Source organism: Nyctibius grandis, chromosome Z (genome assembly GCF_013368605.1).
Source record: "Nyctibius grandis isolate bNycGra1 chromosome Z, bNycGra1.pri, whole genome shotgun sequence".
In the NCBI taxonomy this organism is placed as follows: Eukaryota; Metazoa; Chordata; class Aves; order Nyctibiiformes; family Nyctibiidae; genus Nyctibius; species Nyctibius grandis.
The window spans coordinates 78308332-78334791 of record NC_090695.1 but is presented as its reverse complement, the minus strand read 5'-3'; the positions used below and the strand labels follow the sequence as shown (position 1 = coordinate 78334791).

The 26460-nt window shown below is 41.8% G+C and overlaps 1 protein-coding gene across 1 annotated transcript in view; it reads right to left on the bottom strand.

Annotated features, from left to right (window-relative positions):
* The window catches only part of MCTP1 (multiple C2 and transmembrane domain containing 1), a 276216-nt gene extending 252038 nt beyond the window's left edge, over positions 1 to 24178 (bottom strand). The window contains exon 1 of the mRNA XM_068422462.1: positions 23597 to 24178. Coding sequence (XP_068278563.1) covers positions 23597 to 24178 — 582 coding nt within the window. The remainder of the gene's footprint in view (positions 1 to 23596) is intronic.
* Positions 24179 to 26460: the final 2282 nt, after the last annotated feature.

Genomic DNA, 26460 nt, shown 5'->3' with positions numbered 1-26460 from the left:
AAAAATGTTCACACAAGTGAAAGCAGAGTTCCTTCAAACACGAGATTCTGAACTTCCAAGGAACTAAATAACATTACAACTGATGGTACAATAAAGCTACATGAAATTCATTATGCTTAAATAACTATGAATTTGGGAAAAAAAGTAGATGACTGCTATCTAGTGCAAGTTACCTACAAGAGATTGAACTGTTTCTCTGATATTTTTAGTTCAGCTCTTCCTTACAAACCAAAGCTTTTTTCCTAAAGCTTGGTAATGAACATTCACAAAGGAATAAATTAGGGAGATTAATCTAAGACTGCAGTTCAGCTCTGACCTAAAAATGCAATGATTTTGAATTTATTGAGATGAAACGTACAGCCTTCAGAACAAATCCTCACAGGCCATTGGATTAAAAAAAGTCTTAATCTGTGTACCTTCTGTTTCTCAATATATAGTAGTTTTGGTCTGTCCCTATTTATCACTCTTCCATATTCTTAAAATTCTCACTTAAATGTACTCCAAGTCAAAACCAAAAATGTTACCTTTATTCCAAATTTTCAAGGTTATCTACCATCATATTTCCAGGTGAAACTCCTCTTCAAAATTAAGTTCTGTGCTTTCTTCCAAAAAAATTGCAGCATGGAATTGTTCACTGTTCTTCAATATTTTTCATACCAAGTGCTTGCAGTTCCCCCCAATGCCATAAGAAAACTTCAGACCAAAATTAAGTTTGGCTCTGTCTACTGCATTATTACCAGCTATAAAAATTGTTACCAAGAACAGAATGATCTTTTTCCCCCATTAAAATTAAATACTAACAACCAACACAAGGGGTGCTTCTTCAGGCCACCCCATTAAAATTAAATAGTAACAACCAACACAAGGGGTGCTTCTTCAGGCCAAATTTTGGCTGCCAAGGATGTAGAACTGCCACTAGAGAAATCTGCAGACAGATGAAGATCTCCTTGAACCAATTTCCTCCTCCAGCTTTGGCTCCCCAGACAACCACACCACCAGACATCCTGAAACAGGGCCTCAGCAGTAGAGGGGTCAATTCACAGGCAAGGATGGAGGCACATGAGAGGGCTTCCTGCACTCACACTGGAAAAAACACTTGCAGAAAAAGGAGCCGTGTTTGTTTGAACCTAAGCACATGCACTTCTACAACCGGTAACACCAGAGAAAGGAATTTGCTCCAGTGTCTGAAGTGAAAATAGACACTAAAAGTCACTGATCAGTTTGAACAGTAATGGCAGTAGCCAGCAGGCCCCAAAGTGGGCCTGCTTCTCTCAGTTGCTACTATGGTGCCAAGGCAGATTTACTGAGATATTCTACACTGCTATTCTTTTTTTTTTTTTTTTTTTTCAATCAGGACTCAATATTTGCTAATTATATTGGAAAGCCAGTACGCCCAGAACATCTGACACGGCTACACAAAGATACCTGAAGATACCTGAACATGTCACCCCAGAGAAGGAGCACGTCAAGCTGCTCAGTGCTGCTCTCGGATTTTCAGAATGGTGCAAAGCAGCACAAACACCACAAAAATCTCTATCTGGGCTGCCTCGGTCACCTACTGAACACTTTATCGGGATACAAAAGGGTCATGAAAGGCTAGGAATAGCACAGAATCCTGCAGATGAACAGAAAGGTTCTCCTTCTCTGGTGACATTCAAAACCCGCCTGGACGCGTTCCTGTGTGATATGGTCTAGGCAATCCTGCCCCGGCAGGGGGATTGGACTAGATGATCTTTCGAGGTCCCTTCCAATCCCTAACATTCTCTGATTCTGTGATTCTGTGACTTCTCTCCAAGTTTCTCCAGGAGGAGGAAGAGATGGACTCTAAAAATAAATCAATGGCAATTCAGAAGTCTTTTACAGTTTCTCAGTCAGCAGCTGGCTTGTCACATATTGCAGGAGGGAAGTATGTTGGGTTTTTTTTTTTCTTTTTTTCCCCTATTTTCCACTGTTAAATCATATTAAAACAGAGATAAATACAAATGTCATAAATATTGTCTTTTATATGCAAGCAACTGAAATTGCCATAAGGCTGTTAATCATGACACAGGTAAGAAAGGCAATCTGATAGTTTAAACAAGGAGACAGCAATATGTTCTCTCCAGTAAAACACAATATAAAAATACACAAAAATTTGAGAAGCTAGATACTAAAAGAAAAAAAAAAAGCTTCATCCAAATGGGTAGTTCTCCATACAGAAGTGGAGGAAAAAAAATAAAAGGTTTATTGCAGATATCCACCTTTTACAAACACCAAGCTGAAACACATTAAAATGACAAGTTAAAACAGGCTGCCTTCAGCAAAATACTTTAGAAAACTACTCATCCATGACAGGAAAAGATTCATTTGATGGCAAAGATTATTAAATTGTACAGGGTTTGGTACTTAAATTGTCTACTTTTAGATAATGTGCACACACGGGGAAAAATATTTAACCATACAAGGTATCACATCCTAACCAAATATGTAAGAACAGTTATCAAGGATTACCTACATTTACATGGCAAATAGGTAAATTAGTCCTCATTTTTCATTACTTTGTTATAAAAGTGATAATGACAACACTGGAAGTTGGATGTGAGTATATAATTTTTTTTCTTCTGAATTGAGATATTTTAATTTTGAGTAAATGAAGTAGGCAAGTCTCCAGCATTAACACACACAATGACACACACATGTCAGAATTAACAGGAATTTACAGGAATAAACACACTTGGAAAAATCTATTATGAAGTAGGGGATAGCTTTGACTATTAATTGGCTATGCATGCATCTGTTACATGTATGCACCAGTTCCTAACAGAGCGCTTCAGTGATGTCATGAATAAAATAAAAACATATTTTCTTTTTTTTTTTTTTTTTTTAACATGTAGAACTTAGCACACAAAAGAAACAAAGATTATTTCACCTGTCTGGTAAACTGGTATTGAAATGGTAAGACAGCTATCTCCTGCAACCAAGCTTTTCCTTCAGCACAGTCTCTGTTTTCTTTCCTGCAGGCTACTAAAACGTTCAGTATCAGCACAAAAAGATGAACCAAGATCTCTTCCCTAAGCCAATTCTTGCTTCATTTCAGATTAAGCACTCTTTATGGAAAAAAACCTCACATAAACAAAATGCCCAAAACAACAACCCCACCCCCAAAACCCAGAAACAATTAAACAAGTATTAGCATCTATGTTCTTAATTCCTAGGTGTTAGATTCATGTTTACTCATGTGTCTTCTACAACCACTGCATCTTTATTTTTTTTCCTTTACGGTAGCATAGCTTTAACAATAAGCATATAAAATGACTATCTAGAAAAGACTATAGCTTGACAGGAGGCAGGAGATGAGAATTTCAACATTTTCTGAAATGAACACTGAACAAAGGTCTCCCAAAACCTAGATAACAGTTTTTACCTCTTATAACATGATGGGCTGGGAGGCAGACACAACCACATTCTTTTCCATCACATGATGTAAAAGACAGCTTCTCCAAGTTTTTTGTAGGGATCCCAATCTTACTGCTGGGCAGTGCCTAAGAGTCTATCAAAATAAGCTCTTCAGGGCACTTCGACCCAGACCCACAATTCAGATAGAAACTTTGCAGGGGGCTGCTCAGACTGCAGTACTCGCAGATCAGCACAAAGCAGACTCACCTGCCTCTGGGGAACTCTGAAGTCAAACAGAGCTACATGTAATGGGTTTGAATGCCTGCTACGAAGGGACTCCTCAGATAGCAATTCCTGACTGGTAGAACCAAATGTCTCACCCTTGTTGATGATACCTGTATCCCTAGAGCATGACTTGGTTATACCAAACCCAGACCAAATGCTGAGCAGGTATAAACTGATCCTCTGCCTTGTGTATCACAGAGGTACACCCATTAACACCAGCTGAGGAGCTAACCTTTTACAAAAATTAATTCCGAGTAATAGAAGCAGTCTACACTAAGGATAGTAATTAATGTAATCAGGTCACGCATAGAAGAGAGTTCTTCAACCCATAGTGAATAGGCAGAAGCCACTTAAAATTCAAAACAATTAAAATGCTAATTAGCTTTTCTTCGATTGCCTAAATGATATTGCTCCATTTCAACCATGTTTCTTCTCTGCCTAGATCAACCACACGAGGAAGGAAAAAAACATATACATATAGAACTCAGTGTAAATCAAGTCTGTCTGCAGCTACTGACCAGGAGATTACCTGCAGTAAATCTCCAAGTGCACAGCAGTGTCACAGGACAGGACCATTCTGAAACCAGAAGACCACAATTTCCATGTCTCACAGTCTAGGACCGTAAGAAGCTGAACGTTTCACTGTCAATGAAACATTCTACTTCTACTGGGGAAAAAATAAGGAGGTGCTGGTGGGAATGGTAAAAATATCAATCATCTATTAAGCAAGTATCATCTTAAATACAAGCGTATATTTAAACCACTCACCATATTTTCATTCAGATAATCCACACTTGAAGTAATAAAAGTCAGAAAGTAAAGCAAATTAAGATAAATCCCACACAGTGCAAATAAAACTTAAGATGTGTGGGTGGGGAGGAGGAGCAAGGAAGAAGAATGTCTGAGACTGAACCACAGAATATTAAAGCTCAGGGGCAAGAGGGTTCCCGGGTTATCACAGGCATGCGTGCTCTTAGGTGGAAAGGCTCTGGAATAAACTCTGTGTATTACCTGCACACGTGTACTGTCAAGCTGCTGCTAGATCACAGGGGAGAGAAAGGCTGTCTTGTTTCATTTTTACAAATAATCCATAGCATTTTACACATAAAAATATTCAACCTTCCACTTTAAAACTCCCAAGTTCTCCTTTGACCAAAATACATGTGATTAACTACCTCAACTCTTTTGTTTTAGCAGAACGTTGACTGCACAACAAACAATAATATTAAAAATGTCAGATACTACAGCAGCACACAAAAACAAAGACTACAGTTATTCAGAAGTGATATGATATTAAATACAGTGCACGCAACACTACAGACTACAAAAATACATCCTGTCAGGATTGGCTCAGAAATGTGATGCCACTTCTACAGGTGATGCCAGTCTACAATAGGCCAAAACAGGTGAGAAATGGTCAATGAAAGGTTGCAGATATCAAATTTCTGAAGGTCTTCTGTCGGACAGGGTCATTTGCAAGTCCTGACACAAACTAAAGATGACATTGCCTAAGCAAAATCTCTGGGTGAGGAAGGCAGTGTAATCCAAGTCTGACCTGTGCATCTCATACATCTCTGCAGGCACTTATGCTTTTGTTACACTGAAGTGTTAGAGATTCTGGGATTTGATGCTACTGTTTATACCTATCCTTTATGTCACAAGTCCTTATGCGATATTCTCAACCAAACCAAACAAAAAAATATTCTCCTGTTTATCAAATAACATTCTTGACAGCCTTTTGGCTCAAGGTCATGTCTTAAAAATGATCACTGAAGGAATTTCATGAGACACACAGCTGAACTTGGAAGAACTCGTATCCAACACTGACACTGAGACCCTCAGCATCCCTCATCAAGTGCCATCTAGATGTAGGTGCACGTGAAGTCTGCACTTTGATTTCCACCAGCAAAGCCTTCCAGATATCAAGGTTTCAGACACTTGACACCACAGAACTGTTCTGAACCCCACCCCTTGTCCAAACCCTCTCAGTATTTTCACTGAAATCACCTTCTCACCCAGGCACCCTGGGCAAAGCTGTAAGGCAGGAATGCTTGGTGTATGCCTACCCTTCAGGGCATGAGAGAAAACAAACAGAAGGCAGTAACATACTCACTTTAAACACAATATCCCTTTGTAGAACAATCTTACGATGTAGCTGAGACAAGTTCAAATGCATCTTGTTCTGCCTACTTTGGAGCTGGAATTTAATAACGTCAGCTTACACCCACTGAAATGTCCTAACCATCAGACTACGGTCATATGGGATCCTCCCAGTCTCTCAAGAGAGGTTTTCTTCCCATGCATTAGATCAAGCAATTTTGTGACCACTAAGTGAAAGGGATTAATTTTCTAGCAGCTTAAGTCGATTAACTTACCCTGGTGGCACAAAATGGATTCTAGAGGAGGTATCCAGAACCTGCAGGCAGATGGGAAAGTGTAATGAATTAGTATACCCCAACCCCAGTGATGGATCCAGCACTCCACTGCTTGAAGCTCCCTTTTATATGGCCCAGTTTTGAAAAACAAACACCTTGGGGAGAAAAGTCAGCTTTCATTCACATTAAAATACAGTTTTCCTTCTTTATCAAAAAGTTCATTGTTTTCTTAGCAGTATCTTTCCCATCCTGAAGGAAGAGTCTGGCATATTTTCCACATATCGCATTTCACTGACATGCAAGGCAACAAATTAATCAGAGTTTCACATAAGAGATCACCTACGTCAGTTTCTAAGTAGCTGCTTTAGAAACAGCAATTACTGAACAGAGTAGCTGATGGTTGTTTATTCTTCTGCTTTTAACTGTCTCACTGTCCTCCTCTGCTGTTTGCTTGTGACTGCTATCACTGCTATCATATTTTATGAGACTACATCTCACCTTAAACTTCTGTGGACAAAACCTTTTCTTTCCTTTCCCTGTATGTTTGTGCATTACCATCTCTAGGTAATAACAAAAAAATTGATTATTTCAGTTTGAAGTTTAAAATAAAAATTTGGTGGACTTCTGATAAAAGCTTTGTAATTGGATTTATTGATCTGCTAAGAAACTAAAATACCAATTATCAGAAAGTTTCTTTCCCCTAAATGAACTGGTAAAGAAAATCCACGACTAGTTATTCTTGACAAAACAGGTGTATTATCACCATTCAAATCATACACTTCAGGAAGCACAAAGATTTTTTCCCAAACCACAACTCAACATCATATTTACAAGCAGAGCACATTAATCTCATGCTGCCGTGACTAGGTCACTCAGCAAGTATGTTTCATGTTTTGAAAGTAATTGTACTGGAAAGCTCCTCTGCGGGCTGGAAAGCTGCTTGACTTGGAGAGGAGCTTATTCCTAGGCCAGTTATTACGTGCCTAATTTTTTTCTCATGGCATTTTAAGGTGATGGAGGACTCTCAGAGGATCTCACTGAAAAGTAACAGAAGATATTTAAGAAAAATACTACTAGATCAGCACAGATCAACACACATGTCTATTTTAAAATTGATATCAATACAACAAAAACAAATATAACAGCCTTGTGAAGGGAAGTCAACCTCTAAACCAGAAACATTTTACATATAAAGACAAGCAGAACAGGTGAATCATAATACAACCACTTTGGATCATAAAAAAATTTCTTGCCCCCTGTTGGTGTAAAGTACTATAAAAGCCAAACCTACAAAAACAAGGAAAGCTGTTGGGATTAAGCAAGAGAGGGAAGAGGGATAGGGCTGATTTTATGTCTGTTTTTTAACATTTACCAATTATAAACAGACACTATATCTGGGCACCAATGATTGAGGTGATGCAGAATCTAGTTCTGCATTATTAGGAGAGTACTCTAACTGGCAACCCTTTACAGCGACTACAGCTGCTCTGCAGAAAATAGTATTAGACATCTGCCATAGAGACGCACAAAAGATTTCTCTTCCTGCTTATTTTTATAATGGCTAGCCCAGTAATACTCTTGTCTTTCATAGTTTCTAATCACTTTATTTAGACACTGCTCATGAACTGATGCATGACTTCTACAGGGGAAAAAAACCTGGTGTGTGTAACTTTTTTCAATTATTTTTTTGGAAGCCACAGTGTCATTTTGAAAAAAAAAAAACAAAAAACACCACTCAAATGTATTTTAGGCCTCCAGGCATTTTTTCCATTATAGACAATCAAGCAGCACAAATAAAATGTGTTACTTACAGCATGTTGGCCCTTTCTGATATACAATAAATAAATAAATAAATAAATAAATAATGCTAGTTTATTCTTCTCCCATGAGTTACAACAGTAGATTCCCAAACAGGAGAAATGACATTGGTTTTCTGTTTGTCTAAGCAAACTACAACACAGTGAATTGAGAATTGCAACTCAGTTGACATTATCTCTATTTAGGAAAGCAATTCCTCTGACAGGCTAAGAGAAGAACTTTATTAAAATGCTTCTTTTTTCTGACGAACAAATACAGTGAACTCCAGAAGCCTCCCGATCTTGCTGAATAACTGGAACAGAGCTATTTTGCTTGTTATTGTCATCAGTGCTTTTGCAATTTTTCCCACTTAGAATAGAATAGAATAGAATAGTTCAGTTCAGTTCAGTTCAGTTCAGTTGGAAGTGGCCTACAACAACCATCTAGTCTAACTGCCTGACCACTTCAGGGCTGACCAAAGTTAAAACATGGCATTAAAGACCAAAAGTTAAACCACGTTATTAAGGGCATTGTCCAAATGTCTCTTGAACACTGACAGGCTTGGGGCATTGACTGCCTCTCCAGGAAGCCTGTTCCAGTGTTTGGCTACTCTCTCCATAAAGAAATGCTTCCTCATGTCCAGTTGGAACCTCCCCTGGTGCAGCTTTGAACCATTCCCATGTGTACTGTCACTGGATACAACAGAATTTTTGAAAATTTGAAGAGAAACTATGAAATACAACACCAGGTTCCCACCTATGTAGTGCAATGAAGACAAAAACGATAATTTCCATTAAGTTATATAACATAACAAATAATGCAGATGCAATAACCTGGACAATGAGCAACACATTGACCAGAACAAGCATACCTGGCTAATGAGAATTAAGTAGCAATCCTGGATTTTGTGAAAATTCATACTCTAGCCCTGCAATAGCTATTGCTTCGTTCAAACAAGGACATCACCAGGTGACAAGGAGTATACATCATAGAAGCATATACAGCACAGGACAAATTAAATATTTTGTACACTTCTCACAAGATAGGTAAGCTTTTCCCTAAATATCAAATACTTCAGATAGAAGCCAATATATAAAACTTCAAGTTTTCATACGTACTGGACATAAATAACTGACTTTTCAATGAGATTTGTTTAAAAAAAAAAGCATGTTCACACTGCTGCCTTCTCAAATCTCAATCTTTATTTTTAGTACTGAGAACAAGGATAACGTCATATAGTTTTACTCTAAGTCTCTAATACCTCAGTCTTATGCCCAACAACAAAGATTTCAGCAACATGATAATAAATCTTTCCATATTTTAAAAATAAACTCATGGGCTGTAGTTCTGCCCTGTTCCTAACAAATTCAGTCAATAAAAGATGTCAATCCTTTTTTCTGCCAGACCTCAAAGTGCTGAAAAATTTACTTCATCATGGATTATATATAGCCAAAAACCACTCCATTCTCCCATGAATTCATAAAAAGCAAATGATGACTACCTCAGCCAGGTTGGCCTAGGAAGCTGCAATGAAAGAAAACATTTCCCATCTCTTTTCCCAAGTGCCATCTGAAGGACAACATGCCTGCAGATTCTGGGCAGTGAAAGGGAACAGACCAGTATCTTCTGAAGGCTGTACCCAAATAATGTGACAGTGACACAGTAGTGCAACCCTCCTGCAATCTGGCATCACTATGCCATCTGTCATCACACCCTTGTGCAGCAGAAGTCTGCGCTGTTTTAATAATTGAGGCCTACAGATCTGCCTTACCAAGCAATTAAATTTCAGGTCACATATGGAAACCCATTACCTGTAACACTAACTGTTAATAAGAGTGTTACATAAATAAGACGGAAAGACTGAAGAGCTACTGATGCTTTAAAGTGCTGTATTATCATTGCAATACTATTAAGATTATGACAAAATCTGAAATAAATGGTCCAGAATAAGTCCATTACACTGATGATAACAGCTGGGGCAGTGGAGGACCCCTATTCCATCTAGAACTTTGAATTAAGAGACCATGAATAAAGTTACCAGAAAAGCTGCTGGAATTCACTAAGTAAATCTCTTGGGACTTTATTGTGCCTCTGCTATTAGCACATAAACCATTAGTACAGAAATTATCGCACCAACGAAGACACGTGGCAATGACAGAGTGGAGCAGAAGGGAGTTCTGTCTAATATGAAAGTTTCTGTTCATCTTCCCCGTGTCTTCCCCTGCACTTCACCTGCTTCTCTTCCTCTTCCACGCACGCATGCACACACATGCACTGTTTTCACCGAACTGTGAAACCAAATCAAACCTGTTTTGCTAAAACAAATTTCCCAGCAACAGCTGACAGCAGTCTTACAGACCAAAGCACCTGTCCATGACTGGCCATCTCCCCATGCATCCCAAGAATGATATTTATAATACTTTTACTACCCCATCTCTTTTTTCCTCTATGGCTCTCATCAGCTATCTCAACAGCAATAAAAGTAACACACATTACACCAATCATATAAGAATAAATCAACAGAACAAAGTCATCATTCTTTGCTACAAAAAGGACTGACAGAGCAAGCAACTGATTGACACCCTTTTCCTTAGAAAGGGACTTGCAAAGATTTTGAGTAGCTTTGTCTTGCCCATCTACACCTTTTCAAAATGCTTTGTGCGTTGCCTAGGACCCACTTCTCCTGGGTATCACGACCTCTCCAAACAGCAACTCTCAAAACTTTGGTATGGATTCTCCAGTTCATTTGTCAAGGAAATAAATATGTCATGATCTCTGTGTTTAGAAAGACAACAACCCATACTTAATTGCAGTTAAGTGATGTCAAGACCTTTTGGCATTTTGCATCACTTACTACACCAGAAGTGAACAAAACACACTACCATGCACAGCATGTTGCCTGCACACCACGGGTATCCCCCCTGCCCTCCTCACCCCTCCACTCACATACAGCTGAATCCTGAGGTTTCTGTGCACATCGAAGAGCCCCACAAAACACCCAGAGACAGCTCTGAGAAGAGATGTCACAGTAGGGAAGGAGTGATACACACACGTGGCTAATAGGCCCTGGTACATCCTCTTGGTGAGCACTGGACTACTGCGCCTGTAGTGCTTCCAGACACATACTCTCCGATGGAAGGACGAATGAAAGTTCTTCCTCCTCTTCTAGGTATTTGCAATCATTTGTAAAAATTGGAATATTCTTATGTACTGTAAGCAGCTGCTTCTCCTTCTATAACCAAAGCAACTGACACCAGGATTTTGACACAAGTTGGTATTTGAGTACAGATCATGTAATACGGTAACTGGCTAATAAACCATTATGTGGCAGTGCTGGTGTTTCTTTTCTAAATAATAAAATGTACCGCCACCTGAGTTTTGTCATTTGTGATCACTATTACAGCAATAAAAAAGTATAAGCAGAAACAAACAGGAGTGATCATAAAGCATGCTTTTTTTATGCTTTTGTTTTGTTAGTAAATGGTTAATCTAGAGTATGGCAGGTCTTCAATGCAAGAGAGCATATTTAAAAACACTAGCTAGAAAAATCAAGTAAATTCAATACTAGCCTGCAATTCTGCAACTGACAGAGGCTTCTGGCAATACATGACTAACTAGAGCTTGTTGTTATTCAAAACATTGCTACGAATAGGCCTGAAGTTAACGTTTGTCTGGAGGAACTGCGCAACAGAACATCGGCAGAAAGAGCAGAAAACGGTACAGCTGCAGTTAATATTTGGCTTCTAAACATTTGAAATTATTTAAAAAGGCTTGAGATACATGCTGTGTCCTTCAATATACCACCTTTCGGGGGGACAGGGGAACCTTGAACGTCTTTGAAAAGCTCCTTTTGTGTATATTTATTATTTTAGGGACAATTTTTTTCTAGCACTTTACACTCACAGGAAAGGAACAGAATTTTCTCAAAATTCCAGTTTTAATGAAAATTAGAAAGCAAAATAAGCAAGAATTTGGAACCAAAATAAGGCAGCACTTTGCATGTTGACTCAGCGCTAGAAAGGGTCTACTGGGAAAAGCAGAAAGAGGTATAATTCATGATACTACAAACACCTCTTTTTCTATCACATCAGAATTTTTAGGATGTTTCTTATTTCATTTTTCTAGTCCTGGCTGGCATAAGGAGTTATCTGTAAACAGGGAAGTTGCTCAGCTCTTCTGTACTAGGTGACTAAGAAACACTACCTCTGTAAGAGATCCACAAAATAACAGAAATTCCAGATTAGATGACCGATACACTTAAACTGTCTAAACCTGAGGAACCCATTTTCAGCTTAGCAAAACAAACTTCTCTAAGTCACTTACACCTAACATATCATCTGGAATCCTATATGCAACATGCTATATGTCCAGATACTGCTACAGCCTCACACCCAGTGTAACTTCCCCACACAGAACCACATAGCCATCCCCTGTATGTTTCTAGTCCAAAAGCCAGGCAATCAAAGTATCTGACTGCTGTAACAGGGGAAAAAAAAAACCAAACAAAACAACTCCCCAATCCAGCCCACCCCACAAACTGTGTAGATACAAGTTTTAAAAGGAAGATCCCTTCATTCTGTATATCATTTCAGAAATGCAGATCTCCAACACATCAAGGTGATTAGACTATTTTTATTGTTATTCCTTACCAACTCACAGAAAACACTGTAACATAAATCTTAGCATGTAAATTGCATGAGAAGATAACTGTTACCCTGCATATTGAACTACATTTATTGGCTGAATCTTAGATATAAATCTTACAAACATGATAAAGATTAAAATTCCCAATTCTTGTAACTCAGAGAGGGATTTTCAGGCATCACATAAGGGTTACATTATGAATATGCATTTATTCTGTCACATTTCCTGGACTCCAGCTGATTCCCCCATGGTATTACTGTTATTTTCATAAAAATGTAGTAGAAAAACAAATTGTAAAACCCAGGTCTTGTGGTACAAAACAGTTTTCATATTAATACTATACTGATTACAGTAATGCAGAACATCAAAACACCCAACTAATGTCAATAATGTTCAAAATTTTAAAATGGAGTTATTAAAACTGTAACAGAATATAAAAAGTCTGTGCCAAAGAGGGCAAGAAGCCTTTAATTGTAAGAGTAAGGGTATCCTTAAACTGAAAGGTGGAAGCTCCATTTCTTACCTTCAATTAACAGAGTTTGATAACTCTTTCTACTTCTCTTCAAGCCTCCTAGAACTTCAGACTCTCTGCTGTGCATGAAGTTTCATTTAATAATCGTTCCTCACCCAGGAAATACCACAGTAGGAAGTCAGCATTTGCTCCTTCCTGCTGGAAAGAGTTTCGTCCCTTGGCTCCAACAATTTAGAGCCATTTGCCAGATAGAATCAGCTGGATTTTTTTGAGCCAATGCTTAAATGAATACGTGGAATTTTCTAGCTTAGGGGAGTCCCTGGAAGGTAGTTAGGTTTTCTGGGCAGAGCACGGGATCTTTGCCACAGCTGAAAATGATGTCCAGTCCAAACTGGACAAGAATTAGATTCTAGAAAAGTTCTCAACAACTTTCCCATGCATTGGGCCTGCCAGCATATAGAGAGCCAGCACAGACTGAAATGACATTTCAGCTGGTGACCTCTGCCGTGTGCTTTGTTCTAGGCTCCAGAACTGGGTAGAAAAGGCATGAAAACAGAACTTGGCTCACAGCTACCAACAAAAACATTACCTATAGTTCTCCTCTTATAATTACATGAACTGCAGCATAAGCCACCTTAACCAAACACAGGCAACAGAAAAGTGCCTGGGTCCTTGCCCCTCTGGCACTAAACCGAAGATTTTGGTATTTGTCTAAAACTGAACTCCATAAAATATTTACCATTAGTTACTACAGGGCAGTCTAGCTGCTCATTTAATAACACATATCAGGAGCAGCAAACAAGTATCTCACTGGCATGTGCATCTCTTACATGAGAGAGATGAAACAAAACAGCTCGCACAAGGTGAGAAACCAATAAGGATATTCATTAACTGCAGGGTATGGAATGGCTTAATTGGATATACTGCACAACGAATCTGTGAGGCACGTTAATTTTATCTTGTTTATCAAAGGTTCACAAGCCTTCAAAGGATTATTCATCTTTGCCTAATGAGATCACCTGATCAGAAGCACAGCAGAGACGGCAAATTGAACGCCACCAGATCAGATACATCAAAACCAAATGGCAACCCACCCATAACATGCCTGGCGTTCAGACTAAAGCCAACTTCTTTATGTAAATAGCACTCAGCCTTTCTCCAAAAAAACATCTGATCTGCCTGATATCACATTTCATGACTCATTCTTGGATATGATTTTCTTGAGAAACGGTTGCAGAACTTCCCCAGAATAGGACGGAGGGAGGAGAGCAAAAGCTTGAACACTGCAGCATTTCAAAAACTGGTTTGATACTTTTATAGACCAACTTAACAGTGCCACTGGTTAAAAGCAGTTAAACAATTGACTAAATGGGCTTTGTTTTTCTGGAAATAAATTTACTTCCTCCCTCCCCTTTCAAATGACCAGAGGGAAGCTAGAGAAAAATTATAAAACTATAAAGAATCAGATTTGCACATACTTGAGCAAAGTTTGAAATACAGTATTTCATTCAGAAGTATGCACTGTTGTTGCCTCTGGATTTTTTACAGCAACTTGTGATCTTAGTACGAAGGCGGTAATACAGAAGTGAGAAAAATAGGAAGGGATTGATCTAAAAAATAATTTTAAAAGAGATTTAAAAGCACAAACAGCCAAGAATGACAGAGAATACAGGCTGAAGGAATAAATTCTGCTCACAGAGGTTTGCACTTCCCAATATCAAAATGAAGAGACAGTTCAGAGAAAGTGTTGCAGATACTTTTAACATTTTGACAGCTCAACAAAATCTGTCCCAGCAGCTGAAGTTCCCTTCCTACTGACAGCAAAAGCTCTAATGTATTTCTGCTGTGCCATTACCTGGCCTCAATACTGTCCAACATTCACAGCGTATATGTCACCTGTGACAAGACACATTATCAGAATAGCATGTCTTTAATTCAACCTAGATTTTTGCTCTGCTACATTTTGGGGGAAGCTGGGGGGGGGGGGGGGGGGGGGGGAGGGGAAGAAGGCAAGAGTCCTGGAGATATCAACTATTTATCTACGTTACGTCAGTAAGAAAATAACATTTATCTCAGTAAAGCAGGAATTGGAGGGAAGTGGAAGAAGAAGGGTAAGTTGACCAAAACTCCTTTGACAAGAGGTGGTTAAAACATCAGTCATCTATTCCAGAATTTCTCCACTTAGTGGGAAACAAAAAATGTTCAGCCTTGCAATTACATAATCCCAAATAACAATGAAGTTAGGAAGTCTCTAACCTTCCATCATTGCACTTAGAGTTCCCGGAGAAAATCTGTCAACGTGCTCTTTCAACCCGCATCTTCAGGTCAGAAAAGCTTCACTAGGGACACAAAACACAGGGACAGGATCTTTCTGTGGTAGCGTTTACACATCATCTCCAGCTTTCCTGTAGTGTTAGGCCGTACCTTCTGGGGTATAAGACACAGGTCCACAAGGAAAAATTAATTAATTGATGAAGAATTCAGCAGCCATTGCTTGGTACCTAGTTATAGCATCTGCTACCCAACTTAGCAGTTCAAGGCTTTGCCTGCTGAATTAAGTGGGAACATGTAAAACACAAACACCACACCATATCCAACAACAGCCAAAAGTTTTATTTTAAGCATCAGTGATGCTAAGTCTCAAATGTATCAGAGCAAGAACCAAGAACTGGGTTTAATGGGGAAAAGTATGCTCTAAACATAAACCCTCATTTGTAAGGATAAAATGCCAAGTAATTACCAGACTGCTATCAGTGCTAATGGCTGGAAACTCATATGACCATAGACAGAAAAATTTGATGACAACGTAACAAAATAGATCGCCAAATCATTACTCCCCTAGGGAAACGTTAACACAAACATTATGCATATTCAGCCTTTTCTTTAAGAACAAGCTGAAAAATCACACTGCTCTAGCAGCAGTAGGATTTAACGGACAATACTCTGAAAGTATTGATGCAATGCCCAAACACGGTATGGGGTACCTAGTGCTACTGTCTCTCCCATTTTCTCACTGAGATGCAAAACTAAACCTAACCATTTGAAGCACCAAGGCTATGAGTATCTCATAGCCCTTCCCATGACATGCTCTATCGATGGGCCATAGCTAAATTACAAGTCAAGTTACCGGATTTGCCCACGTGAAAAATAAACTAATTTTTTTTGAAGGGAGAATATCAATATGCTTTCAATTTCAACAAAGCATAACAATATGCTTTGTTAATGACTTGCTGCTGAATCTCTTCTCAGACAAACACAAAATTATGTCAATTCCACTGGCTACAGAAAAGCACAAACAAGGCAGAGCTGGATTTACTGCTACAGAGACAAAAATTATCTATTATACCTTACAGCACTGTTATCCTGCACTGGTAGATACAGCCTACAAAAGAAATACTGAAGGAAATACAAAAAAGATTAAAAAAAGATAAGTCCTTTCAACATTACTTTGGTACATATCTTTCAGTGCAGTGTTAAATACTACCCTTCAGGTAGTAGTTATCCTACATTGTGGTGTTCCATGTTAATCACTGTTAACAGTTCTGTTTGGAACAAGCAAAGGAATCTATTTTAGGGCTTTTATATATACTTATCACCCTCCAGTCACTTATATAGTTAATACCTTCTCTTTAGGGAAGGAATAAAGCACTTTTAAGAATTTGAAACTACAAATTTTATTTGGTCAATAATCTGAAGCTATAGATTTTATTTGGTCAAATGACTGCATGGGTAAGCATATCAGCAACATCCAAGCAGAGCACGAAGGAGGGGAAGACTGCTCACCATCCTTATTAATTATTTGATTTGCTGAGATGTAGTCTTCCTCTTCACCAAAAAGTCATTCACATGAAACATGAGTAACAAGGTGGCTTTAGTGACAAATATCCCAGGACTGCAACAGCTTTATCCCCAGGTCCCACTCCTCACACACAGAGTGTGAAACTTTCAAATCTATATTTTTTGACAGGGATGGTCTATCATAGCTGTAAGTCTTTGAGATAGGAAGCCTTTGGCGTGGTAGCAAGGTATGAATCAGCTACCCCACAAGATTTCAATACTTACAAGTCCAGAGGGATCATTTTTCTGTGTGCTTGCTATGGTTTGTCATCAGTTCACCATTACAGAAATACATGGAACATACACTGCTATTTCCCTGAGCAGAACATACACTCTACATAAACCAAAACTCCACAGTGAACCGGAGGGGATCTAATTCGTAGTTTTGATAAATTAAGTGTACCACAGAAAAAGTTGGGGGGAATTATGCCTTCTTTTACAAAGGAAGAGGAAAACATTTCCTTTTAAAACATACAGCTTCAGGCCTTACATTATAGTTACCTTCTTAAAATTCTCTAGAAGATAACACTTAAAATACGTGAGATCTAGGATCAATAGTAAGATTAGAGAGGAAAAGCCAAATTCAGTCTTCAGGTCATTGCAGAGTCTTCAGTTGCCTTGCCAAAGACCAGCAATTCATCCAAGAGAAAAAAAAAGAAAAAAAAAAAAAAAAGATACTTGGGTCTATTAATATGTTAGCACCACATCACAAGACAATACAGTTAAATTAGAACTACCTACAGGGCTGGATGCTGAATGACATACTGGCAGCTTTAAAACTGTTTAATCATATTTTTTAAAACTCTAAAAAGTACCTCTCTTTGCAACAACACAGTAACTGATGACAAGTCTTATTGGTATGCCTAATAATTTTCTGCATCTAACATTTCATCAAGAGGGAAAAAAACATTTTTCAGCATTTCTTGGAAAAAAAGTTTAATGCTATAACCATGTTCAGTTGTTTGTCTTTTTAAATGTAAAAAATTCAACATAATTCAGTATGTTATAAAACACACACATGGAGTACACGGAAATAACAGAGATTTGACACTGTCACTTGAAATCCAGCTAGAATCCTCACACTGAAAGTTAATCACTTTACAGCAGAGTCACTCAGGAGAAAATAGACAATTTTTTTGTTCCTTCAGTGCAAGGACTATTGCAATTCCTACCCACCAACTATCTATTATTCTCAATACAATTATTTTACTATGAACACCTTTACATATGAGCAGTGAAGGCAGGGGGAAAAAAAAGGAGAAAGTAAAGCTTAAATGAGGTCATAAACAGTTAAGTCAACAGCTGCTACTAGTTCACTTTAAAATATGTAAGTATTTCACACAAGGATAAATGCAAACTGGCCAATTCTGAAAAATTATGCAGCTCACTTTGAAAACTCTAGAGAGATTCTTCAGTTAATTAAGCAGAGGTTATTCAGGATATAATTAAATACAATTCTGTTGTGCCATCTCTTGATTTTCATGTCAGTAATATACAGACACTGTATTAACATACTGTATATTGACAGACTGGTCAGAGGCTGACAGAGAGTAAGAAACAGATTAATGCATCTCAAGCTGCCGAAAGATAAACCTTTTATCAGAAATTAATACTATAACAAAAGAGGCAATGCAGAACATCCCTTGATAAAATCAGATGTCTAATTAAACTCTGGGAGAAACAAACAGCCTTGAGAGACTGCAACAGCATTCTTAAAAAGAAATGAATGTTAACAACAGCTTTTCACTCCCGCTTGCTATTTCTGTTCCTACATAATTTCTATTAGCAAGCTCGAGGCTCTTCTGACGCAGCCTAAACATTTACTCATCTACTTATTCCCTCTGGGTCAGCGGCCAGATTCCCAAAAGCAAGCTTTCTCCTGTTGCCTAAAATTTTGCCATCTTATTCTCAGCACACTGCTGCCCTCACATCATGCTCCAAATATCCGTGCAAATTAGCTCTCTCCTGCTCTTCCTGTTTTGTATTAGCATTATCTCAGGACAAAGTAATAATTGACGCTCATAACTGTTCGATTTTCCTCACCACCTTCACCTTTCCCAGTGCAGTTTCTTAGAAATCTGAAATAGCAATTAAGATCCTCTTGGGTGACATTATCTGTGCAGCTTTTCACTGACAGTTTCTGCCTTTTCTTTTGTCTTTATTTTGTTCTTTTGCCTTCACTGTCCAGATCAATTACTGAAACGTGACCTGCACCATATGCCAATTAGAACCAACAAGCCAAATTTTTCCCTTGTGCAACTTCACTGACTCCAGTGGCTCTAAGCCAGATATAGATTTACTCTGGTATAGGTAGAAAAACGTGCATGGTGTGCCAGTCAGGTTTTTGTTTGTTCTGCATCCCCCTCCACACCAAATTCAAAATTCTTCTCTCTCCTCTTCAGGCTTCCTCACAGCTCTGCCTTTGCTCCCATTTCATCACTGCTCTTGCCTTTCTCCTTCCCAGACATCTCAGTACAACACTGTGCTCCTTGCCCTGAAAGTGCAACCTCTCTTCGTACAACCCAGCTCACTGAACTCCCCCTTTCTGCAGATCCTTCTCATGAGCCACACAGATCACGCTCTTACACCAACTGTACTGAGCACATTATTGAGAGAATAAGACAGACCCTCTACCTGGATACACACCTCCAGTTTTTCTCAGTCTCCTCTCTCTCTTGCATTGCGCTTTGTTATATCATCTAGACCACTGTTATCCAATCTCTGGCCCTGAAGACCCACAAACGTAGGTCTGAAGGATGCCTTATTAATTAAGCAAATAGTTCTGTGTGCAGCAAAACTAATGAAGCTTCATTTCCTATGGCTATGCATCTACAGGTTGAGCAGCAGCCCTAGCCTCCCCACCTCTTCCCCCTGCAATAACCCTAGAGCGTGCCCACATCTCCAATTTACCCCCCACAGAACTGGAGACAGATAGTGAGGGACGCTGTTAAGAACTTATCCACTCTTTCAGCTTAATGGAGCAACGTGTGACATACGTAAAAAAGTCACAAAGTTTGCTGCCACCAAATCATTATCTTGCAAGAAAACCCACCGGGGAAACACGCCCACAGGAATTCTCACTGCACCAGCCAGGCTGCAGCCTGGACACCCCTTCAGCCAGGAACGCTCTCCCTAAGAGCTCTTCACGTCCAGTGTCGATTCAAGATGATGGATGCCCACACCCATGTTCCCTGATTAAGATGGTGAAACACTTGAAGGTTCTTTATTACTGTAAATCTTAAGAAACAGTGCTACTTTCACCCTCCTGGTTTTCACTACATGATTACGACAAACTGCAAGTGGCGTAAAGCTTTCCATGCAAAGCTACATCTCACGTTCAGGAGAAAGGCCATGCTGGCACAGGCACTGCTGGGTAAATCCAAGCTCCTACTGGCAAGGAGATGCAAATTACAAGGGGCACGTGGAAAAACCCTTGCCACACTGCCTGGCTGTTGTCATCTCCTGCCCATGAAACACTCCAAGAGGCTTCCATCACCCACGGCTTGCTCCCTCAAGGGTGTGGCACTTGTCCTGCGGCTCTCAGCTGTATGAAAGTGACTGGACGCCATGTTTAGGGTTAGGAAAGGTTTGGACAGGCAAACCTGCCATGTAGCCTCTGGAAGCTGGAAGAAGGATGATGTTTAATTCCACCTGTGTTTATTTCTTTGTCCTAATAAACCATGTTTACACTTCAGCTACCCTTTAAAAGGAACCTAAGTTTCCCACCAACAAATATAGTTGTTATGGTGCCCTTCTGTCCCCAAAACTGTTCAAGGACAGCTTTGAGAAGTCTTCAGCCTTTGGGGGAGAACTAGATCAGTATTTAGTGCTCAAATGTAATGGTTATTCTTTGCGTAAGACTCCACTCTTGAGTGCGCACCTTTACTCGAGCCAAGACACTAACCCTATTCCCTGCAACAGAAGCTTTTTTTTTTTATGCTGAGAAAACCAGGCCTCCGCCAGACTGTCCATGCCCAATGCAATATTGCCATGCCGCAATTCAATTAGTTCAGATTATTTTGAAAAGGTTTGACTATGCCAAAAAGGACATTGCAAGATTAAATCCACAGAGTAGCGCAACTTACATTGTAAGTCTTCCCATCCACCACGCTAACTTGTGCTCCTTTTCACTGATGACAACTGTATTATCTCAGCTTAAAAGCACAAGAAATTTGACGTCTCATGCGATTTTATTTCTCTCCATCATCTTCCTTAAAATACCTCGTAAGTCTTTTTGTGTACGTATTTGCTAAATATTCAACAGGCTTGATATGAAAGAGACACTAGCATTTGCTTGTCCCTTGTATTTCAATCAAATCTTCAATACATTTTAAAGTAAATTGTAATCTAGTATTGTTTTACTTTTAGATAATTTAACCTCATTTTTGTGATTCTGTTAGTTACTAGAATTTTTTTGATCTTTGGACACGTAAGGCTGCTGGGCAATAAAAATCTGGACACCTCTGAAAGTCTGTGCTGCTGTAAGTAAAACTTGGATTTGAAAAAATGTAAATTATTCCAAAATTTTGTTACCAGACTTCTAATCCCAAATCCTCAGAGAGGCGTAAATGCCATGACTGAAGTTAGGCAGGGACCTTACTGAACTGTGGGTGCAGCATGTACAAGACTTGGCTCCTGAAATACATTGAACTGGAAACTCCAGCCGCTCACAGTGGAAAGTACTTGCTCTGTAACAGACCACCGAAGAGTACCACACACAAAGGAAGACAGTCCAACAGCGCATCATAGTCCGAGTTTCGTTTCCGCAACAGAGCTCAATGAAACTGGTGAAAATTAGATTCAATAATCTGAGTGAGATTATATGTCTAGAGATGAGAAGAGCAGAGGATGTGCTGATTATGGAATAGCAGAACAGTTGTTTCAGATCATCCCTCTGAAACAAACATAACAACCAGCAGCTCTGCAAACTCCACCAACACACAAGGGACATAACAAGCTTTATTTAATACCAGAAATAGCAATGTTGGTATCCAGGCACAGCCCAAATTAATGCTAGAAACTGCCTGGAGCAATCGGCCATAATCCTGCTAATTAAAGACAAGTGTTAGAAAGCTTGGGTACCACTTTGTTTTGATTAGCAGTATTCTTTCCAAATGTTATGACTGTACCTTGTTCAAAACAAGAGTAATGCCCTCAAAACTAAATAACAATTGACATGTTTTGTAAATAAAGATGTTGTTTCTTTGGTGAACACAACAGTGCAGCACCAAAAAAAATCCCCACAGTTTCGTATTTATTAATTCCTAGATGTAACAGTCTTTAAAACAGAACAGTAGTAGTCCCGAACAATAACACTTAAAACTTGCAATACATTTTTGTGAGCCAGGGGTGGGGGAAGAAAGTGACTGACTGCTGAAGGGAAAGGCCCGCTTCCTAAATGCCCATCAAAACAATCCCACGTCAAGAAGTAATGACCTAAAACATTTACAAACATGATTTATACAAGGGATAACCACGCTAGTCTCAAGTCAGCACCGTGCTTACCACCAAAACAACCCCGTGGGGTTCAGACATAAGTCAGGGGCAGGTCCCGTGTTTGCAAAGATGAGGGCTGACTGTGCAGAGGAACACGAAAGTGCCGCTGACCTCCAGGGATGCTTGCAAGTTGTTGCAGAACCACTACTGCTCTTCGCTAGACCATGGCCACAGGTTCCGTAGCCCTGATAGAAGCCAAATATATTCATACAGCTTCTTTTTGACACCAAACAGAGCGTGCCTTTTAGTTCAGTTACTCATTTCTCCCTAATTATGACAGAAGACAACATATAATAATAATAGGTATTAGTCAACTATTCCTCCAAAGAGTGGATGACTGCTTAGAATTACACAAACTCCAGAATGACTCATGTGTTTTGCACTTTTCTCACAGGAAATTTATTCCAAGATTCGGCAGCCCCTGTCGACACTAGCTTCACCACTTAATTCCAAAACTGACAGTCAGAAGAGCTATGGCTTTGTACACCGCCTTCCCCCAACAGCAAGGGAAGAACAACTACTTCATCAGCCTGAACCAACGGCTGTGTGTGACGATACCTGGTATGTTCCACCAATTAATTATCTACAGTCTATTAAATTTGTACTAGTGGTCATCATTCAGGTGTCCTGCAGAATTTAAAAGAAATAATAATTCCAATTTGGATAACCAGGCAAGGAAAACGTGGAGGTTACCTGAGCGAAAGCTGCACGGGAAGCGTCAAGGCCAGACACCAGCAGCGAGGGGCTCTCACAGAGACGCAGAGCGGCTCTGGGGAGAGGCGTGAGGGCGAGGGAACCTGCGCTACAGGTATGGAACCCCAGCTTCAGCCCTGGGGACACCTTATCTCTGTGTGCTTCACACAAGGAAGGTCTGAGGGAGGTCGTTCCTGCTCCGAGGCACCAGCACCCCTCGCAGCACAGCGTGCCCACAGCTCGGCGCGGACACGGCCCCGCCACGCCGCCTGTCACGGCGGGGCGAGAGGAGGCGGCCGCCGCCCCACGGGGAGCCCAGCCGAGCCCCGCGGCGGGGGCAGGCCTGCCAGGGCGCGGGGCGGCCCCGAGGCGTTCTCCCCCTGAGGCGAAGGGCGCCAGCGGGCTGGGGAGAGCGCCGGCCCCGGCCGCCTGCCCGCCCGTCCTCTCGCCTCACCTCCCTGCCCAGCGGCCGCCCCCCTGCCTCGCCTCACGCCTCCCCTCCCAGGGAACCACCTTTCCGCCTCGCCCTGCCTCGCCTCGCCCCCTCGGGACCGCCCGCCGAGGGCCGCCGGCGCTGCCCGCTAGCGCAGTCCCGCGGGGGGCGGCGGGGCCCCACACTCACCGCGCTGCTGCCGTCGCCGCCGTCCTCCGCCCGCTGCTCCTTCCTCCGGCCGGCGGTGGGCGAGCCCTGCAGCAGCTGCTCCAGGCAGGCGGTGCTGGGCAGCGAGGAGCTCTTCTGGTGGGACAGGTGGGCCCCGGGCCGCCGCCCCTCCTTGCCGCCCCTCGGCCCCTCATCTCCGGCGGCGGGCTCCTCGCGGCGGCCGGGCGGCGGCCCCTTGCCCTGGGGCAGCAGGTGCTCCCGCAGGCGGCGCAGGGCGGAGCCGGACACGCCGCCCGGCTCCAGCGGCTCGGCGGCCGAGCAGCAGAGGTTGGGCTGGGAGGACGAGAAAACGCGGTCCAGCACTTGCTTCCGCCGCTTGAAGCCGCTCCACTTGGCGCCGGACGGCAGGTCCCCCTTGCCGCTGGCCGGCGGCGGGGCGGGGGGCTCCGCAGTGCGACGCTCGGCTGCCGGCCGCCCGCCGCCGCTCCGGCCCTTGCCCCCCAGCTGCAGGTTCTTCCACAGCCGGGCCTGGAAGGACACCGCCGGCTCGGGCTCGCCAGCCTTCTCCCCCGCGGCCACCCGGGGCTCCTTGCCTGGCTCCATCCTCCTCCTCCTCCTGCGGCGGCTGCGGGAGCAGCAGCAGCAGCACAGCCCGCCGGAGCCCGGCGCCTTCACTCCCGTGCGGGGCGGGCCGGAGCGGCGCTCGCCGCCGGGGACGAGCACGGGGCTCCGCCGCCGCGCCGCCCCCCGCTCAGCGCGGCGCGGCCGAGAGCGCCCGGCGCTGGGGCCGGAGCCGCGCCGACGGACGAAGCCCCTTCCCCGGCCACGCCAGCCGGAAAGTTTGCCGCTGTGAGGCCCCCTGCCGCCCCGGGCTGTCCCTCGGTGCGGGGGGGCGGGCGGCGCGGTGCCCAGCGGAAAAGTTACCGGGGGGGCGCGGAGCGGCTGCCGGGGCGCGGGCTGCTGGCGGCTCACCTATATATATGTGCGGCAATGCAAGGACATACCGGGAGTGGGCATATCCTGCCCCCCTCCCACCTATTTTTTTTGCATTTGTGGCAGTCGCACGGTGCACAGAGGGCAAACGGCGCTGCAGCCCCGGTTCCTCGCAGCCGGTGCCGCCACCGCGCCCCGGAGGCCGCTGCTGCGGGGGGCAGCGCTGTGATGCTGCGGCGTCCCCGCAGCCGGGGGACACCCGGAGCTCTGGGTGAGGGTGGGGACGTGGCAGAGCTGCCGCCGTGCTGCTGCCCGGGCGGGCAGGCATCGGCCCCGGGCGCGGTGACCTTGCGGAGGGAAGGTTCAGGTTGCTCATGCACGCACAAGCGAGCGCTGCAGAGAACACCGGCCTGGCGACAGGAGGTGTCTGTGGGCACATCTGTCCTCTGGCAGCTGTGGACGCAAAATGCATAGCCCGGACAGGCAGGTTCCTCAAAGTATGGGGGGGGCGGGGGGAACCTCAGCTCATCTGTCACACTCATAGTTTTTCTAAAAAAAAAAAAAAAAAAGGCAATTGTAAATAATTCCATTGTTTTCTCATGATAGCACACTATACTAGTGGCCCCATCACTGCATTTTTGCATGCTTAATACTATCTAAAGTTTCTATGTTAATCAAAATAATAGCAGCAGGATTATTTCAGGACAGGTTTCCACATTCCTGAAAGAAACTGAAGCAAAATAAATATTTCTTGCGTACAGTAAGCCATACCTTTATCCAGTGTACTTTTGGGTTTCGTTTCAAAAGTTGCTTCTTTACACTGTCAAGGGTTTGGCCACCTATATTCTGATTCAGCTTTGCAGCCAGGCACTTGACAATACGACCTTTGCTGAACAGAACAGGAAGAATACAAATTGAAAGTACTGAGATAAAATGTATGTTTTCAAATCACCAGGGCCTTGGGAATTCAATCTAAAATATTTGATAAAATAGCCAAAATAACCTCTGAACCACTAGAGATTATTTTTGAGAAGTCCTGTCAGGTAAGTGACATTTCAGGACCAGAAAAAGCCAAACATAGTCATAGTCTAACAACAACAACAAAAAATTTAAAAAAATAAAATTGAAGATGGAAAGTCGCAATAAGTCAACCTACTTTGATCCCTGGAAGGGAATACAAATAATCAGCTTCTAACCATCTGAAAGCAAAAGCATCAGATGGCAAAGCTCAAATGGATCAAGGCCTGGAGGAAGCTTATGTGTCTCAATTGCTGAGATGACATCTTTAAATCAAAGAAGAAATGTGCTGAAATGGAAGCTCTTTAAAAGGTTTACTTTCTTGTAAGTAATGGATTTACTCAATGAGCAGGAATCAAAAGGGGAAAAGAAAAGATGAATTTGGTTCTTCATCTACACTAGGGAGAGGGACAAAGGCTATCTAGAGAAGCATTTCAGTATATGTATCTGCCTTGTGTTTTACTCTTTTTATTTCACATTTCAGTTGAAACAGCTCTAAAATAAGCAGCTTCTCAGATAAATTGTAATTTCTATTAAAGTTATGGAAAAGTGAATACTCTCTTCACAAAGCCAATAGGTATAGGAAGAGTACAACATTGTATTCAGAAGAGCCACTTAGTTGACAAAATACTGAACTACTCTCATGTCTTTAAATGACAGTTATTTCCAGCAGTGATCACGCTTTCCTATCAACCCACCCCCCTCCCCGAAATTTGTTATTTGTATAGATGTGTTCACTACAGCAACTAATCTCATAAGCACAACACTACATGGAAGCTCATTGCCTGGGAGGACTGGACACAAGCTGTAGTAGGCAGAATGGTATTTTCAGTCCAGATTGTGCTGCATTTTTATGAACCCTGCGTTGAGTGGTCCCAAATAACATGCTGGCAGGCCTCATGATTCTTTTTCCACAGAAGGCAGCATAAGCTTTC